A 17,676-nucleotide genomic window follows, 5' to 3' on the forward strand; every position below is an offset into this window, starting at 1 on the left:
TTCATTTCAATTAGTAATACAAACAAGCTCCTTTTGGTCAATTCATTTTGTCTGCCTCTGCAAAAAGTCCTGTGTCAGGTGTAATGTGAAATAAAACAACACACCAGGAAACACATTCCAGTGTTCCCAATAGCTGTAATTAGGTCAAAGGTGAGATTCACTACAGAAAAGCGCCTTGGAGCTGACAGAGATTTGGGATTTGCCTGAAAAGTAGTTATTTTTAGAGGGTTCCCAACTAAATCTGTTGACGCACAAATACCCAGTGGCAGCCATGATAACAACAGGGAGAATGCTTTACATAATAGGAAACGTAGCCTCAGTGGTACCCACACATAAGGATATTACATTTTTTGTGAAAGGCAAAATATACGCTTATCCCAGAAATCTTTGCTCCAGCAACGTTTAGAAGAGCATGTATCATTTAGACATGTTCAGTCACACAGACTGAAAAACAAACTGTAATCATTCTGAATGTTTAAAGCTGTGTTTTATCCGTGGGAAGAAGGTCTAAATACTCGGCCAGCCTGCAGGTTGCAGCAGTGTTTTAATGATGTTTCTATGATAAGATACTTTAGAGAGACATTTTGATTATTTAGGCAGCTGTGTTTAATCAGAGAGCCAACTACAGTCATAGGGTTATACATTTAGTCTTTTACTGTATCATGTTTGCCCGGTACGAGCTGTACTTTATATTTAACTAGTGCAATGCCCGTTCAGGATGTGCACGTCCCACTGCTCTTTGGGTTTCAAAGTGTTGCACGCGTTTATGGTAGCAAGGCTACAGTCTACGCATCATGACTGCAAAAGCTGCCATGAAAATGTCAAAATTCAAAGCCCCATTAAATGTGTATGCTCAAGGTTTGAAAGAAAATAAAAGTTCAGACTGGCCGACACCATAGACCAGAGCTTTTCAACTATATTGTTCAGGGACCACATTTTCAGGAAGCTAAGGGCCGGGGGACGGACATTTCGCTGAGCTCTTATTTTCGGGGGTGAACTGAACCACTCGACCGCTCTCTGGCCTTATGGTTGGTTGGTTTGGTTGGTTAAGTTTTAAAATTTCTCACATCTCACATCTTGGATTAAGTGAAGAAACAGCCACATTCTGTAGAAAGTGCTGTGTTGTGTCACACTGGTGTTAGTGTCACTTTCACAAATGCTTAAATAAATTAAAATCATAATTCAATAAATAAATAAATGTTTATAATTCATTGAGACATGAATAAACAAATGTCTTTAATTAATCAAGTATTACACTTATATACATCTGCATGTATTTGTTTGTGTATTTATTGATTCTTTAAATTAAAATTTTATTTCTACACTTCTTCATTTATTCATCTCTGTATGCCTGTAACTGTATGTTAATGAGGTAGGTGACACAAGTCATGCATTTATTAATCTATTTTATATAATAATAATAATAATAATAATAATAATAATAATAATAATAATAATAATAATAATAATAATAATAATAATAATAATAATAATAATAATAATAATAATGAGGTGTGGGAGTCTGGCCATGTGAAAACATGTAGGATGACATATAAACTCCCCCAAAAGAGAACCACTATATTATAACCTTTAGATCTAAAACTCTCCCAACTGAGCTATTCCAGCTTTAGTAACATACTGAAGTCAACACTTCAGCATGCAGGAAGCTTGACAGGAATACTAGAACCCAGGTTCTCTGGTTAGGACACACTGAACCACAACTCTCTCTAACATCTGCTTGGATTTCAGTCTGTTATGTCGTCTCAAAGTTGAAGGTGCCATTTTCAAAAAGCTCTTCCTCAGAAATTGCTTCAACTCTCTTTTAATAAGGCACGTTACCTGAGGGACAGCCCTATTCACAGTATGGGCCGGAGGGAGTGAAAGTCAATATGTATGACCCTGGCTTGTGTCAGCTGAAAAGTGAGCTGCAGGATCTGTGGCTTAACAAGGCTCCACTCTGGTGTATTTTATCACTATTAGCCGGTATGGCACTTCAAGATCTCCCTATTCTTCATTTACAGAGAGTCACTATACAAGTCAAACAGCCCTTTACCGCTGTCTCCTTTAAAAACCTCTTCTGAGAATGGAGCAGATTGTATATTAAAAGTCAGTCAAGTTGAGGCGATTATGTGGGAACAGAACTTGTAAATAAAGTTTTATTGAGACATTTTTTTTCTTTGACTCACAACACATCTCTTGAACTCTTCCATCTGAGAGCAGCACTGCTTACAGGCTGTGGCCTAATAAAGTAGAACTAAGTGAATCATTAATAAAAGATACAGGTATATCCAGTCCGGACTGGGTCTCCACAGAGCCAAAGTGTTTTCCAGGAATATTAATCATCCTGGGCATCGGCCCCCATCCTGCCCCAGCATGAACTCCACAATTATCAATCTCCCACCGCACACTAACGGAGCGCTAAATGGAAACAAAGGAGAAGTGCTCAGGAACAAAAAGCTATCTGTGTTGATCTAATATATCGATAAGAAGAGCAGTGACGGGTGGGAGTGTGTGTGTGTGTGTGTATGTGTGTGTGTGTGTGTGTGTGTGTGTGTGTGTGTGTGTGTATGTGTGTGTATGTGTGTGTGTGTGTGTGTGTGTGTGTGTGTGTGTGTAAAGCTCCTTTAGCCTTGAACAGTCTGTGCTTCATTTGTCTAATGATCCCGAGGGTGAGGGAAGGAGGGTGAGGAAGGGGAAGACAGACGTTGACTCTGCTGCCTCTCAGCATTTGTTCCAAACCGACTGGAAACTGCTGGGGTTTTGTGCTTATGTGTGTTTTTGTTGGGAGGGAGTGGGTTGTTACTTTGAGTAAAAGAGCATCAAACTGACAACTTTCTCCTTTGACAGCAACAGAGATACATTGAGAGGAGGAGGAAAAGTTGACTCATTGGTTTAAAACAGGGGTCGGGAACCTATGGCTCTTTCGATGACGAGATATGGTTCACAGACAATTTTGAGCTGACATTTTTTAACATGATTAACAAGTAATAAATAATTCATTTTAAAGTAAAACATTTAGCAACGGATTCTGTTTTAGTTCTCCCCTCTCCTTTCCTCCACTCTGTCTCTGACTGTATGCGCACGTGTGAGTGTGTGTGTGCGTGTGTGTGTGTGTGTAGGGGGCGGAGCCCTGCCTTTCGCGAAACAGCTGAGGAGAAACTGCGCAAAGCAAGCAGTAGACCAGGGGTGTCAAACTCCATCACAGAGAGGGCCAACATTAAGGCATCGTTTCGGGGGTGAAGCTTGGAAACTGCAGCGCCCACAGAGTCACACTTTGCCTTGAGTGTGTCGTTACACTGGAGGTCAACCAGCTCCATTTGGTTGTTCATGTGCTGTTTCCACGTCAACTGCAAACGGATTGCTGACCAGTTCATGTGCAGTCGGGAACACAGCGGTGGAGATGGTTTGTTAGTGTTTGGAAACACGTAGTGACCAAAGTTTCCTTAATGCATCAGAGTCTCCCACAGGCAGCTCGGCTTGCCTGCATCATACATGTCCGTGATCACACGGCCATGAAGCTGCAGGTTTAACAGTGAGATGCTTCGTTATGTCGCACATAAAGGCCAGCTCACATCGCCACTTTTCATCCCAGAGATCTGTGGGGTGTTTCCCTTTGCTTCCTGCAGATATTCAGCACTTTCCCTCGACTGAGCCATCGCACCGCCATGTTCAGAATGTATCTCCTCAGGAAAAGACATTGACTCTTATGAAGTGTCCTGTCTGTGTTACGGTGCTTATTACATGTTCCATCTCCAGAGCTTTACAACACAGCGCTTCCTGGTGTGTGATGCAGTGATACACCGTCAGCTGCATCTTCTCCCGCATTCTCTCCACTTATCTGCTCTTTTCATCACATCGCAGGCTCCGTCTGTCGTCAGTCCCGTCAGTCGGTCCCGGTGTAGTTTCATTTCATTCACACATTTAGATACTTCCTCAAATGCATTTTCCCGTGGTTGTGCCATGCATTGATTTAATTACCAAAACCGGCAGGCCAGTTATGATAGACATATGATATTTTCTCACGGGCTGGATATAATTGTGGCCTTGAGTTTGACACCCGTGCAGTAAACACAGAAATGTGCACATAAATTAGATAAATAACATAAACGTTTAGTTTATCTAATAAAAGAGCACCTGTTCAATGTGAAAAGTGAGTTGTAAATATAAAAAAAAAATCAGGGGGGGCACAGACCATGGTAGGGGAAACACTGATAGCGCTTTTAGTACTCGGAGACATGATATACTTAAAGCTCAATTTTATTAAATATATGGCTCTCAAGGAAATACATTTAAAAATATTTGGCTTTTATGGCTATCCCAGCCAAAAAGGTTCCCGACCCCTGGTTTAAAATATAACTGTAACACTTGGATTACTGTGGAGCTCCGCCTTGTTAAATATGTTTGTGTCTTTGCATCTACACTGTGTTTCTGCAGCTTAGGTTCATGAACATACACACCCCCATGTTGTCCCTATTATCTTTAACATCACAATGAAAGAAGGGTGCGTTGATTTCTTTTAGTCGAGGATAAACACAATCAAATCCTGATTTAAGCATCGTGGAAGCAGGAGGACGTCCAACATTACCAGCTGATCCACATAATCTTATGTTTCAGTGAAGTAATTAGGGTATCCAATCACCAATGTTTACACTGTGTGATTAGGGATTTGTATGTAACCATATCAACTTCAGATATGTGTGTAATCACAGTGCTGCCAGCCGTTTCCTTCAGTTTCACCTGTTTATTCACACACACTGTATAATCCTTCACAACAATAACCCCAATAGTCGTGTAATGTCTACACAATTACATTTCTGGTTAACATATTTCCACTATGCCTTGAAACATAAATGAGGAAGCAGCATGAACCACCTGTTTAAGCCACAATGAACCATCCACAGTCTGTTTTAGTCACAAAGAGATAAATGCCTTCGCTTTAATCTCTTTATTATTTTGAGGGTTCAATGATCACCCCTGTTGTTGACAAGTAATCCACGCCCCTACTCTAAAGGACTAAAGCAAAAATAAACGTTTGACTGTTAAGGACGTTTAAGGTAAAAAATAAAATGTATAGCATATCTTCTAACCTCTTCCTCTCCACGTGGACGCTGTACAATCTCTAAATGTCAAAAGCTTTTGATACCTAATCACAGCATGTATTTTCTGTGGAGTTCCTCAAGGTCTTGGTGTCTTAATGTGGTATTTTGGAGGGACTTTTAACAATTTTCATCAATTCTCGAGTGGTCACTAATGGTTCATTTGCACCAATATCTGTAACAAAAGGAATCAAACCAAAAATTGCGGCAATAACTTATGAGACATAATTTTAGCATGGGAATGTCCGTCCTATACTTCCATCATAATGTTATAACCTCTCTAACTGTACAACAGTTGAATAGGCGACTAACCAAAGCACAATGTCCATTACAGATTTATGACTAGAAAAAGCTTGACACACAGCGCTGAGCTGCATCTCAAATCCCAGCTTTCAGGAGATGTAAACCACTTCCATGTGGCATAAACTGTTGACCTGCTATCTACCGCGAAATATCCCCGGTGCCCCTCTAAAAAAAGACAAAGTGGAGGTTGAGTAGAAAAGGTTAAAGAGTTCAGCGAGTGTAACCTAAAGCAAAGTGTGTGTTAGTATTCATGTTGTATGTGTTTAAGGGTGTATCCTTAAACTATCAAGAAAAAGACAATGGGGGATATTGGGTAAGCCTGCCACAAATTACTGTCAGCGGTGTAACATTTTTCAATTCAGAGAAACTGATCTGATCCACATCTGATTTGCATAAAGTTCTGCTAAATGAGATCTGAAATAAGCATGTTTTTGTCTGCAAAGCAAAAGAAACTGTTCTGCTTTTCTTTTCTTTTCTGCTGCTCAACTTTTGCATGTATTCACAACACAAGAGGTCAAACATATATATATATATATATATATATATATTACTGAGAGAAACAGATTCCAGTGTAAAATCGTCGTAAAAATGCTTAAAAAAAATTCTGTCCCTTTGTTAAACTTGAATGCAGACCTACACAACAATTGCATGTCGATCCATCCAATAGTCGCATTTCAGTCAGGACTAACATGTTGGACAGGCTGCCGTTGCCATCCCTAGACTAGCAATATTAGCATGGCTAAAAAGTAGCCAAATTGTTACTCATTAACCATATTTATATTTATGTTTCCACCATGTTTTGCAGTTGCTGTTGTTGACAGCAGCTGGAAGCCACTTTGGTTGATGCTGGACAAATATTTAATATCTACTTGTAACAAGTGGTGCTCCAGGTTTTTATGAATCAAATCAAATCAAATCAAATTTATTTGTATAGCCCAATATCACAAATTATACATTTGTCTCAGTGTGCTTTACAGACTGTACAGGTTACAACATCCTCTGTCCTTAGACCCTCGCATCGCACAAGGAAAAACTTCCTAAAAGAAACCCCAAAATTAAAGGGGAAAAAATGGAAGAAACCTCAGGGAGAGCAACTGAGGAGGGATCCCTCTCCCAGGACGGACAGACGTGCAATAGATGTCGTGTGTACAGGATAAACAACATAGTACAAATACAACATTTGACAGAAATTATGTTGTGTTGGAAAAAAAAAAGAAATGAGTGTTAATGCTCTTTAGTGAGAGCATTTATTTACATCTACATAATTCTATAACTGAACCTCTTCCCAGTGCAAGCGCAGCTGACCACTTACATAGTAATTACAGTGGAGTGCCTTGCTCAAGGACATCCCTAGCTACATTTTCCCAATAAGAGCAGGGATTACTTCTCATAAGATTGTATATCTGTGTGTGTGTGTGTGTGTGTGTGTGTGTGTGTGTGTGTGTGTGTGTGTGTGTGTGTGTGTGTGTGTGTGTGTGTGTGTGTGTGTATGTGTGTGTGTGTGTGTGTGTGTGTTTACCCTCCATACTGCATCCCGGTCCCATGCAGGGTTGGAAATCTTGAGTGTGTGGACACGGCACACTGAGGTCCAGCTGGGCCTTCAGCATCCTCTGCCTCATCCTGCGGCCTTTTTCACACGTAGCGCTGCTACAGGCCGACCAGGGAGACCAGCCTGAGTAGATACACGTCTCTGGTGTGTCATCTGAGAGACAAACACGTAGAGATGTTTAGTGGGTGCAAGAGATCCCAAAGAAAAAGATTAATTTAAATATTTTCGTTATATCTTCTGCCCATTCAGTGATTGACTGGGATCACATGGTCATTGTTACCAGTTAAAATGTGCTTACAAAAGTTCCTTCTCTGTTTCATCCCACGACAGCAGCTGATCTGACTTGTCACAGTAAGAGGAGGGGTGAGGGGCGGGGGACTGGGCTGACATTTATTATTTAACATCATATCCAAAGGTGATTACTGCAGGTACTGGACCACAAGAAGGGGAGAGGAAGGATGGAGTTGGAGAGAAAGAGAAGAGTGTGATTTGTGAATGTCTTGCCCAATTATCAGTGGTAGCAGAGCTACAAGAAGTAGCCGGGGCACTGTATTCAATTAAAAATGCTCTGTCAGGGTTCAGAGAGGCAGAGATAATGAGAGGAGAGGTGAGAGAGAATATAGCATGAGGTCTCAGGGACAAACGTGAGTGAGTCCAATTCTCTTGGATAACGTGTAATGACAGAGGAGAATGAGGGAACAAAGGAGCTGGAGACGCAGAGATGAAGGTACGAATAGAGTTGACGTGTAAGTGAAAGCAGTGAAGCTCTGGGTGGACAGAGGGGACCAGCCTCGTCTCCGTGGTGTCATCTCATTCAGAGAAGAGGGGAAACGACAGAGAAAGAGAGGACAGGTAGAGTAAGAGAGGAGGGAAAAGGAGGAGGGAAAGAAGCAAATGGTCTATGACTGACTGAGGAAGACATGTATTAGGCAGCATGAGATTCTTGTTAAAATTCTGCTGCGTGGGGAAAATCATGCACCCTTCCCAAGGCCACTTAAAATAGGCACATAGCACCCATGTACAACACAAACACCATTATGCACTATGTGTCCTGTTAAGCCTGTCTGCGGGTAAACAAGGAGGTAAGGAACAGCTCATCTTGTATTATGCTAGAAAAGACTGAACTTGTGTGTCTTAATACGTTGGAAATCAAACGTGTTTATACCTGTTTTGAACGACCACACTAAAAGCTAGGGTGAGTAATGTGTTTAAGAAAAGGTTTTTGTTATATTTGGGGAAATTCTTTTTACATCCCGACAGTAATCAAACAATCTAATTCTCTGACAAAAACAAGAAAAGAATCTGGGAGTGCTTTTGGAGCGAGGCATGAAGGGACGGGTTGTCTGTGTTGCCAACTTGGGGACTTTCTCTCTAGATTTAGCGACTTTTGAAGCCATCTAAATTGTCATCTAAATTCAAAATAACCAGCACATATGTACTCATATTTCTCAGAGAATCTTATCTGGTCCGAATCTGATGATGGTTTTGAGGGGGGATGTCATTTGAGATTTGCGGTTTTGTTTTTACATCACACTTTACTTTAATGCGATTAACAAACTGGACTCCAACTGGCAACCTTCCAGTCACACGCTTCTCCGACCTTTAAGCTGCATTACCCCAGAATACAATAGTGCAGATACAGCTCAGCTCTTAATAATGCTGCAGAATATTGTGAAAAGGTCTACTTGGAACCCAAATGTTGGTTAAAAGAAATTGTGAGTAGTGTTTGCCAATAGTAGTGAGCAGGACTTTCTCCATTCATTCATTCATCCAGCTTTAACTCTTGCGTGCCTACACACAACAACACTCTGATCACTCTGTTATTGTGAGCATGCATATTAACATAGTCAGTGTATAGCTGGAAATATATATTTATTTATTTTTTGCACTAAACTTCTTAATTAAATGAGAAAAGACTTTTCATTTGTCAATAATTTAATCCACAAAGGAATATACAAAAATAAGCTGTACCATCTCATATCATATAAAACAGTATAATAATATATATAGTTATCGAGATATCAAATGACGTACATCTTCATGCCCATATCGTCCAGTCCTAGTTGTGAATACTGTGGGGAAACTAATGAAATACAATGACAGTGAACATTTACATCTGTCCTTGTTATGTTTATAAAAAACATGAACCCGGTGGTGTTTTTTTACAAAATGTATTTGCTACTAAAAGTAATATGTATATGAATTTCATTTTTAAGTGACAGGGTTGCAAAATCCTAAATGTTTTCGTTCTGTCGTGGTCCACCAAGACACAAATATCACAGCAGAAGTGTGTGAGAGAAAGTGAGACAGAAGAAGAAACTTTATTTGTTGATTGTTTTTTTGTAGTTATACATTACAGATACAACTCTCAGGTATAGCAGCCGCAAACAGATTTCATATGCAGTACTGCTGAAACAACATTGTCAAGAGTGACGAGATCTGTGATGCATCTCAGAATATAAAGTGTGTTTGCTATGGACAGGACTTGCTCTGCAGCAGCGTGGCACACACCTTCTCACAGCAGGGTGGAGACAGAGAGCTGCCAGATGTGCATTCTGACTACCTGAGCCCATCTGAGACTCTGCGTTGAAGTCGTGTCTGTACTGAGCTATGTGTGTGTCCTTGAGCATCATAAGACACTGGATCCCAACAGTATCTACTCAGTCTGTAAGTGGATAGTTACAGTGAATGTTTTACAAACACAATATCATGAAATGACAGGGTCTGAATAATTGGTGAAAAACCAATGTGTGTGTGCGTGTGTGTGTGTGTGTGTGTGTGTGTGTGTGTGTGTGTGTGTGTGTGTGTGTGTGTGTGTGTGTGTGTGTGTGTGTGCATTTACTGTACCTGTCACTTTCTCCTCCTGTCCAATATCAGCTACGATGTCATCAATGGTGTCCGGGACCACATTACACTGCTCTCCCTGCAAACACAAAGACAACTGGGGTCACATTCTAACAAACACACACAAATATAACCAAAGCTTCTTACAAGATGAAACAATTGAGACTTTGACTATTATTAGAATGTTATTTTATAAAGATCACCATTGGTTGTGTATGTGCCAAAGGTATTTCATGACTTCTGTGTGACAGCATGGTTACAGGAGGGCTGAACAATCTGAGGAACATATTAACTGTAAATGCAGATTCAATTTTCTGACCAATATTAGGATTGCAATTTAGTTTGCGATTGTTTTCTATGAGTTGACCCCCAGTCCTGTATTTGTGGTTTAATTAGTTCACATAGTTTAACAACCTCAAAAAGTTATCTTGTTTCACCATGAAAACGATCAAATACTTAAATGTAGGGGCTTGTTGTTGAAGTCCTGCAGGGGTTATTTTTTTATTTTTTTAAAGCCAACTTAACTTATATTAAGCAAGATATTACATTAGTAGCGTATTTGAAATTACCCAATAATAATTATATAATTATGACTTGACCACATGAGGTTCATGTTATATGCCATCTACATTAAATAGTGATTAGTTATTGATGGTGACAATTGTTATAATATAAAGTGTGGCACTTGTGATGTAATCATTGCACTCTAATTGTGAATTCAATATAAGATTTCAATATGAAAAATTCGGAACAAATTAAGATACATGTTTTGTAACAGTGTTTGTCTTTTTACTAACATAATATTGTGTTGGAGATGTTCTGCTTTCCATTATCAGATATTTCTCCATCATGTTAAAGATTTTGAGTAAATACTTTATGAAGGTTTAGGACGTATACAGAAATAGTTACTTGTGTAGGTTATTGAAGTGATTCTTAACTTGGGTTTTGAAAACAGTAAAAGTTTAAGAGTATGTGTAGCCCAGCTAACCCGAATGCTACCGACAAGTAGGTTACTAAATCCTTCGGCTGACTTCATCTGTCACGTGACCATCGTCCTGCAGGTGTGAGTTGTCTCTCGAGAGTCTCCCTGTGGCAACATTGTTGTTTGAAACATGTTTGAAAGTTTTGGAAAAAGCTCAAACGTGGCCTTTTTTGTGGAGTTTATTGCCTTTTTTGTTTCTATATACATCCATACTTACTTTTACATACTACATTGTACCTTTCTAGCAATGCGTTCCACCACCAGCTTGGCTACAGGGGTAATGGCCCCTCCTTCAGGATCATAGAAAGGGCTTTGGGGATGGTCCAAACTGGTCAAGGATCGGATCTTCTCCTGAGGAATGGTGGGCTTGTTTGGTGACTAAAAGAAGCCGAAATAAGAGCGTAAGTGAGCAAATTAAAAGTACAGTATCCAAAGGTTAAATCTGCTATAATTAGTACTTTAACATAAACAATGGATCAAATGTGTCATGTAAAAAGTGAAATCATCCCACAAGTGTTAATTTCCCCTCAACTCTACTAACAAGGCGATTTAGGGTCTTTCAACTCACTGTTCTGGTTTTACAGTCTGCAACTTTTTGGTTGAGTCATTTCGCTCTCATCAGCGCTGTTTAACAGCAACTATGTGCTGCTGTTTTTGACACAAGCTCGATAAACTGACTTTTTTCCACGTGCCCAGCACCCAACGGCAGACAGATAAATCTAGCGGAGTATTTAGTTGAGAGAGAGAAATTTCCCACTGGAGACCAAAAATTAATAAATGAGTGAATATTGGTCTTGTATTAGTCAGGTGGACATAAGCATGTCTCCAAATGAATGTTGATGTTGCTCCATCTCTTGATGTGTAAAAAAGTCACTGCTTTCTAACACAGTTGTCATAATATGTCAAAGCTGTGTTTACAGCTGGTTGCATTGCCCCCAGATGGCAACAATGTCAATTAATGCAGCTCTAAAACAAAACAATGCCTCCGGCACACTTCGAGCCCCCAGTCACCCTACTGGGAAAAGAGAAAATATTTCGGAGCAAAAGAGGAAACCGGATGGACATTAATTTAACACCTAGCAGAAGCTAGCTGCTGTACTGAACATATTAGGAAGGTTTTAGCACTACAAGGGCCTTTCAGTTCTCACTGTCATCTCCCTAGGTAGATGTCTGTGAGTTTGCAATGTGAAACTAAAGATGAATTAACTCTGACAGCTCTTTAACAATCAGGGGGAAATGGACGTACGCAAATAAGATGCTACCGGTGAAGATCAGGTCATGATTTGGAGGGGAACTACTCCCACCATCCCACATTAGCATTGTGCAAATCATGCACTTGGTGTTGGAATGATTGGTGTCCTAGAGGAAAACATCTGCTCTTGTATACTATTGAGTGTCAAATACGCCTGAGGGAAGGCAGTCTGAGTCTTCGACTGAGTAAGAGTAATTAAAGTTAAACAGCCAACATTTAGGACATGGGAATTATTTGTGGGACAAGAATACTAATTTTATAGCAGCATATAATGTCTGCATGTCTGTGAAGTAGGGTTTTAGAAATAGATCGACATGATTTCTCTGAAGGGAACAAACAGTGAAGCAGCAGTAGTTTACGCATGCAAACTAGAAATAATAAAAAAAATAATTACACTTGCTGCATTGTATATAAACCCCAGTCTGACCATAAAGGGTAGGCGTCCCCTACAGCCGCTGCTTCTCCCATAAGCCATCTGGTTCGGGGCTTTTCTGTTTGAATGATTTTAACACCCCGTTAACACGTTGGCATTTCTCAAGTGTGTGTGATAGCATGTGTGTCCATGTATTGTTGGAGCTTTAAAAAAAATAAAACTTTCACAGAGACAAAAGAAAAAACTCTCTTTGTTCTAACAGGTTAACTCACAATGTTGTTTTAGGTTTCAAACCAACTTTGGATTTAATATATGCAGGAGTATTGAATAAGACAAAAGGAAGACATCTCTAAAGAAAGAATTAGAGGAGATATGAAGTTACATCCTCATCTCCAGTGTTGTAACAACAATGTTGACGATTCTCTTTGTAGTTATAAGTTTATCAGGATTCTTCTCTGACTTTTTGGTTTAAATATCTTGTGTGGCACAGAACACATCCAACACTTGCTGGAGGCAATTACAAACTGCAAATTTACTTGTAATGTCTGCAAACAGAAATAAACTTTTAAGTCTTTGCTTTTCATACAGTTCAAAACTGAACAAGCGGAAGGTCTGGAAGACGTGTACTTCCATGCCTCTGTCTGTAGGTGGCAGTGATTTAATGTATACTGTACAGTGTACAATATGATGCATGTATTATCTGATGGTAAACTTAAAAAAATACTCATTGTGTTTCCAAGGAAACGCTTCCCAGTATGGCATTATCAGGTTGGAAACTGTAGTTTGAAAAGCTTTCCTGCCAGTCTGAAACTGATAAAAGGCAAAACAATTGGAGAACAGACAAAAACCCGTCCACGTTTAAAAAGTATGAGAAGCCACATTATTAAAAAGGTCCGGTTTTATGTTAGAAAAGTTTCTGAAAGGTATTTATCACTTTATTCTTTCAGCAGGATATGCTCCTTTCTTATTCGTGAGGTTGTAAACTATAAATACATTGTTGTAATCTCCAAACAGTGAATATGGATGAGCTCCTTTCATTCCAAAGATGTAGAAAACTAAAGAAGAAGTCTGTCACAGTAGGCTAACATTCAGGTGGAAGTCAAGTGTGCTGTGAATGTTTAAAATAAATGTTGCTGCCAACAGCTAATGGGCAATACACCATATAAGAATATGCAATATACTTTAACTGTCAGCTTTCACTATAACATAGCTTTATCTCTAACAATTGGACTACATCAGTACACTTTTAAATAAGACACAGCTAACATATGTGTCTAATACACAGTAAGGTACAGTATTCAGTGTTGTGACACATCCACCCATTTTGGAATGGATGTGTTGGAAAGTATAGCCAACTCAACAGATCTAGATGAGATTGGAGGTTTGTAGCTTGTTATAGTATCTTGTCAGCTAGCCCATTCAAAGTTGTCAAATTCTTCTCCTTACCTACAAAGCAATTAATGGTCAGGCTCCAGCTTATCTTAAAGATCTTATAGTACCTTATAACCAAACTAGAGCATTGCGCTCCCAGAATACAGAGTTACTTGTAGTTCCTAGAGTCTCTAAAAGTACAATGGGAGCCAGAGCCTTCAGCTATCAAGCTCCTCTCCAGTGGAACCAGCTTCCAGTTTGTGTTCGGGAGGCAGACACCCTCTCCACATTTAAGAGCAGGCTAAAGACTTTCCTTTTTGATAAAGCTTATAGTTAGGGCTGGCTCAGGCTTGCCTTGGACCAGCCCCTAGTTATGCTGCTATAGGCTTAGACTGCCGGGGGACTTATACTTCTCTTCTCCTCCTTTCTCTATCCCTTTCTCCTCCTCTCCCTCTCTATCTGGATGCATTCATGTCCCTTAAATGCATGTTACTAACTCACCATCCAGAGTTTCTTTGTCTCTCATATGGCAGGTTGCCACTATTAAAGGTTATGTCTGGATTGTCTATGTTATAATTTTGTTATGTTGTTTATCCTGTACATACGACATCTATTGCATGTCTGTCCGTACTGGGAGAGGGATCCCTCCTTAGTTGCTCTCCCTGAGGTTTCTTCCATTTTTTCCTCCTTTAATTATGGGGTTTCTTTTGGGGAGTTTTTCCTTATGCGTCTAAGGGCAGTATGCTGTCTGTAAACCCCCGAGACAAACGTCTAATTTGTGATATTAGGCTATATAAATACACTTTGATTGATTGACATTGACTGTATGTTACATTAATACTGTTTTGATTAAATTGATCTTTTCTTAGCTTTTTTTGCTAAGATTTACTCTCTTTTGGGCCATTGGGCCACCAGGACACCACTCTTTCATCATTAATTCAATATAGCAAATTCTCTAGTGCTCCTCCATAATGACAACAGCTTTTGTAGGCTGTGACACAACTGCAAGCTCCTACTGGATGTTACACTTCTCAGGTGTCTATCACAGATAACATACCTTTGAACGAAAGAGTGAAATTAGGATAGATTACCTCATATGTGACACCATTGTCAGTGCCTGCATCCCAGGGAATGAGGTCTGTCTCTAGCCTCTGGACCCAGCCGCACTCCTTGGTGCACAGATCCTCTCCTGAGAGCCCCACATTCCAGTCTGGGCTGGGCCCGAGCATTGTTAGGAAGGACATCAGGTGACGGGTCCGATCCACAGAAAACTCTGCTGATGGAGCTGCTCGCCTGGTGAGAAAAGAAAGAAGAAAAGCGAAAAAATTAAACAAACAAAGGGCATATCCAGATAATCAATTCCATTTTAAATATAATTTTAATGAAAAGCAGTAAAAAAAAAGTATGTTTTGAACGTAATCATACCAGGAAAAAACTTTTCCTACAATATTCTGCTTTGCAATTTTTGCAAGCGCCAGCTCTGCGGTCAAGACCTCTGACCCAAGTCACACACGGCTAATTGCTGATTAACTGAAAATAATAAAATATTTGAAGATAATAATAGGGTTATTTGAAGTTTCTTTATGAAAAGCAGTTCCTTGTTCCTTAATTATCATGTCTTTACCAAGACATGAGTGCAAACAACTATGAAGAACATGAGCTAATATTTCATAGTCATAGTGTGTACGTGTGTGAGCATGTATGTGTGTGTGTGTGTGTGTGTGTGTGTGTGTGTGTGTGTGTGTGTGTGTGTGTGTGTGTGTCTGTGTTATACATGTGTATACTTTGTATATAGTAAAAGTAAAAGTAGTAGTAGTAATAGTGGCACAATATATCGCAAATGACAGACAGCGCTAGAAGGGGTAATTAAACAGATGTTTGGTGAAAGATACAGTTAATTAGTGTGTGCGCATGTGTGTGTGTGTGTGTGTGTGTGTGTGTGTGTGTGTGTGTGTGTGTGTGTGTGTGTGTGTGTGTGTGTATACGTGTGTTCATGCTAATGCAGTGCTGAGGGCTAGAATTGTGATAAGTCTGTAATTGCTCTTGAACTAATTGTAAAGAGTGCACAGGATGCCAGAGTGTGTGACTATTCAGAGAAGTCAGCCTGGCTTTTAAGAGCTGCATAACGAAAGAGTCATAAAACAATTAGGAATAAAAACATTTAAAATTCATACATTACAATACAATAGTATCTGGATTTCAATTATATTCAATAGTTCATAGAGTGTGTAAGAAGTGGAAAGTTTATCCAACTTTTAAGTACTTATTCAGCTAAGTAAGATTGTAATACTGCTCATAATGAAGATTAGGTCTTTGTGATTCATGGCAAGGACATATTATTAAAAGATTTTTGTTACAAAGAAATACAATATGTGTCTCATATTGTTTCCATTGATCATGTAGCATGTCCTTAATCATGTAGATGTAGTACCTACATTTCCCTCGGGATGAATAAAGTATCTATCTATCTATTTATCTACTTGTAATATAATGTAATTTTCGGATCACTGAAAAAATAAAAAGAGTTTACTTTAAACCAAACAGCTTGTCTTGTACTTTAGAAAAAATTAATAATAATATTCGCTTGAAGGAAAGGCCAGCTTCTCAACAGAAAAAGCGACATATTGTTTTGTCATTCATCAACTATTTCAGAACAGGGAAAATCAGCCTTGTTTTTAGCTTGGCCACCACACCAAAACATTTTATAAGCCCGAGGTTTTACAATTTTCTCAACCTACAGAGAAACATCTAATCCTTCAATTAAAGTTAAGATACCAACATAGGAGTATTTCATCCAGCAGAAACATACAGTACAATGAATTTTGTAAAGCACAAGCGTGCTGAAAACATGATAAATAAATTATTAAGTCATCCATCAAGAGCTCCAGTGTGGATGACATGTTCACGGTCAACTTGATGTAAAATGTAATAACCTCAATTGGTCAGAGGGAAAGGATTTAAAGTCGAACTGAATAATACCCTCTCCATATGTGTTGTTTACAGTGTTGACAGCCTGTGTGACATTTCTGTGGTGCGCTAATGACAGGGGCATGTTATAACTCTGTATAGCCCATGAACGTCAATACAGGACATCATTTTCCATTTTTAAAACATTACGTTACTGTTAGCAATGTACAACATCTGACCCTTTAAAACAGTCAACAGAATGGAGAGAGAGGAATACAGAGAGAACCTATGTTTTTGGGTGCCATGTCATTGTTCCGATGGCCTATTATTCCAAACAGCTCCATTTGTCTGACAGCTCGTTACCCCGAAAGCAAATGGCCATTGTTCCAGTGGCCCATTGCTTCAGAAATACACACTCTCAGAAGCACAAGGTTAATTATTATGCAGAAAGACCTACCATGGGAAAGCCATGACCCGCCCGAGGTGGATTAAGGCGGGTCATCCCTTCGCAAGCATATTCGTGATTCTGCATATTAATTAGCAATGTGCTTCTGTTTGTGACACGCAGAGTGTGTATTTTGGAAGCAATGGGCCTTCGGAACAATGGCCGTTTGTTTTTGGTATACTGGGCTGTCCGACCAACAGGCTTTTGCTCCAATGGGACATTTTTCTAACTATTTCGGATAAATGGGCTGTCAGAACAATGGACCCTGCTGTTTATTCTACTGGAAAATGGGGAGTTAACCTAGCTTGCTAACGTTACCATAGATTCTCATTAGATTTTACTTTTCACTAATGTTATTTTAACATGTGCTGAGTCATTGGAAGCTTTTGCTTGTGCTCATCCCAAATGAGAAAAAGAAGGTTATCTATTTAGTAACTGCTGTCACTCTTTAATGGGTCCAGTTGTTGTAAAGGCGGACATAAATCACAGAGTAGTCCTCAACACTACAACATTGGGTCAACTGTAGGAGGTGCTGAATTGACAGATGGGACTAA

The 17,676-nt window shown here is 39.5% G+C and overlaps 1 protein-coding gene across 1 annotated transcript in view; it reads right to left on the minus strand.

The window, feature by feature from the left end:
• spon1b (spondin 1b) overlaps positions 1-17,676 on the minus strand; it is an 86,645-nt gene that overhangs the window by 7,351 nt on the left and 61,618 nt on the right. The window contains exons 8-11 of the mRNA XM_029434233.1: positions 14,862-15,063; positions 11,012-11,152; positions 9,796-9,871; positions 6,919-7,101 (exon numbers count right to left, since the gene is read on the minus strand). Of these exons, the coding sequence (XP_029290093.1) occupies positions 6,919-7,101; positions 9,796-9,871; positions 11,012-11,152; positions 14,862-15,063 (602 nt within the window). The remainder of the gene's footprint in view (positions 1-6,918; positions 7,102-9,795; positions 9,872-11,011; positions 11,153-14,861; positions 15,064-17,676) is intronic.

The sequence above is a fragment of the Cottoperca gobio genome, chromosome 6 (assembly GCF_900634415.1).
Source record: "Cottoperca gobio chromosome 6, fCotGob3.1, whole genome shotgun sequence".
Lineage (NCBI taxonomy): Eukaryota > Metazoa > Chordata > Actinopteri > Perciformes > Bovichtidae > Cottoperca > Cottoperca gobio.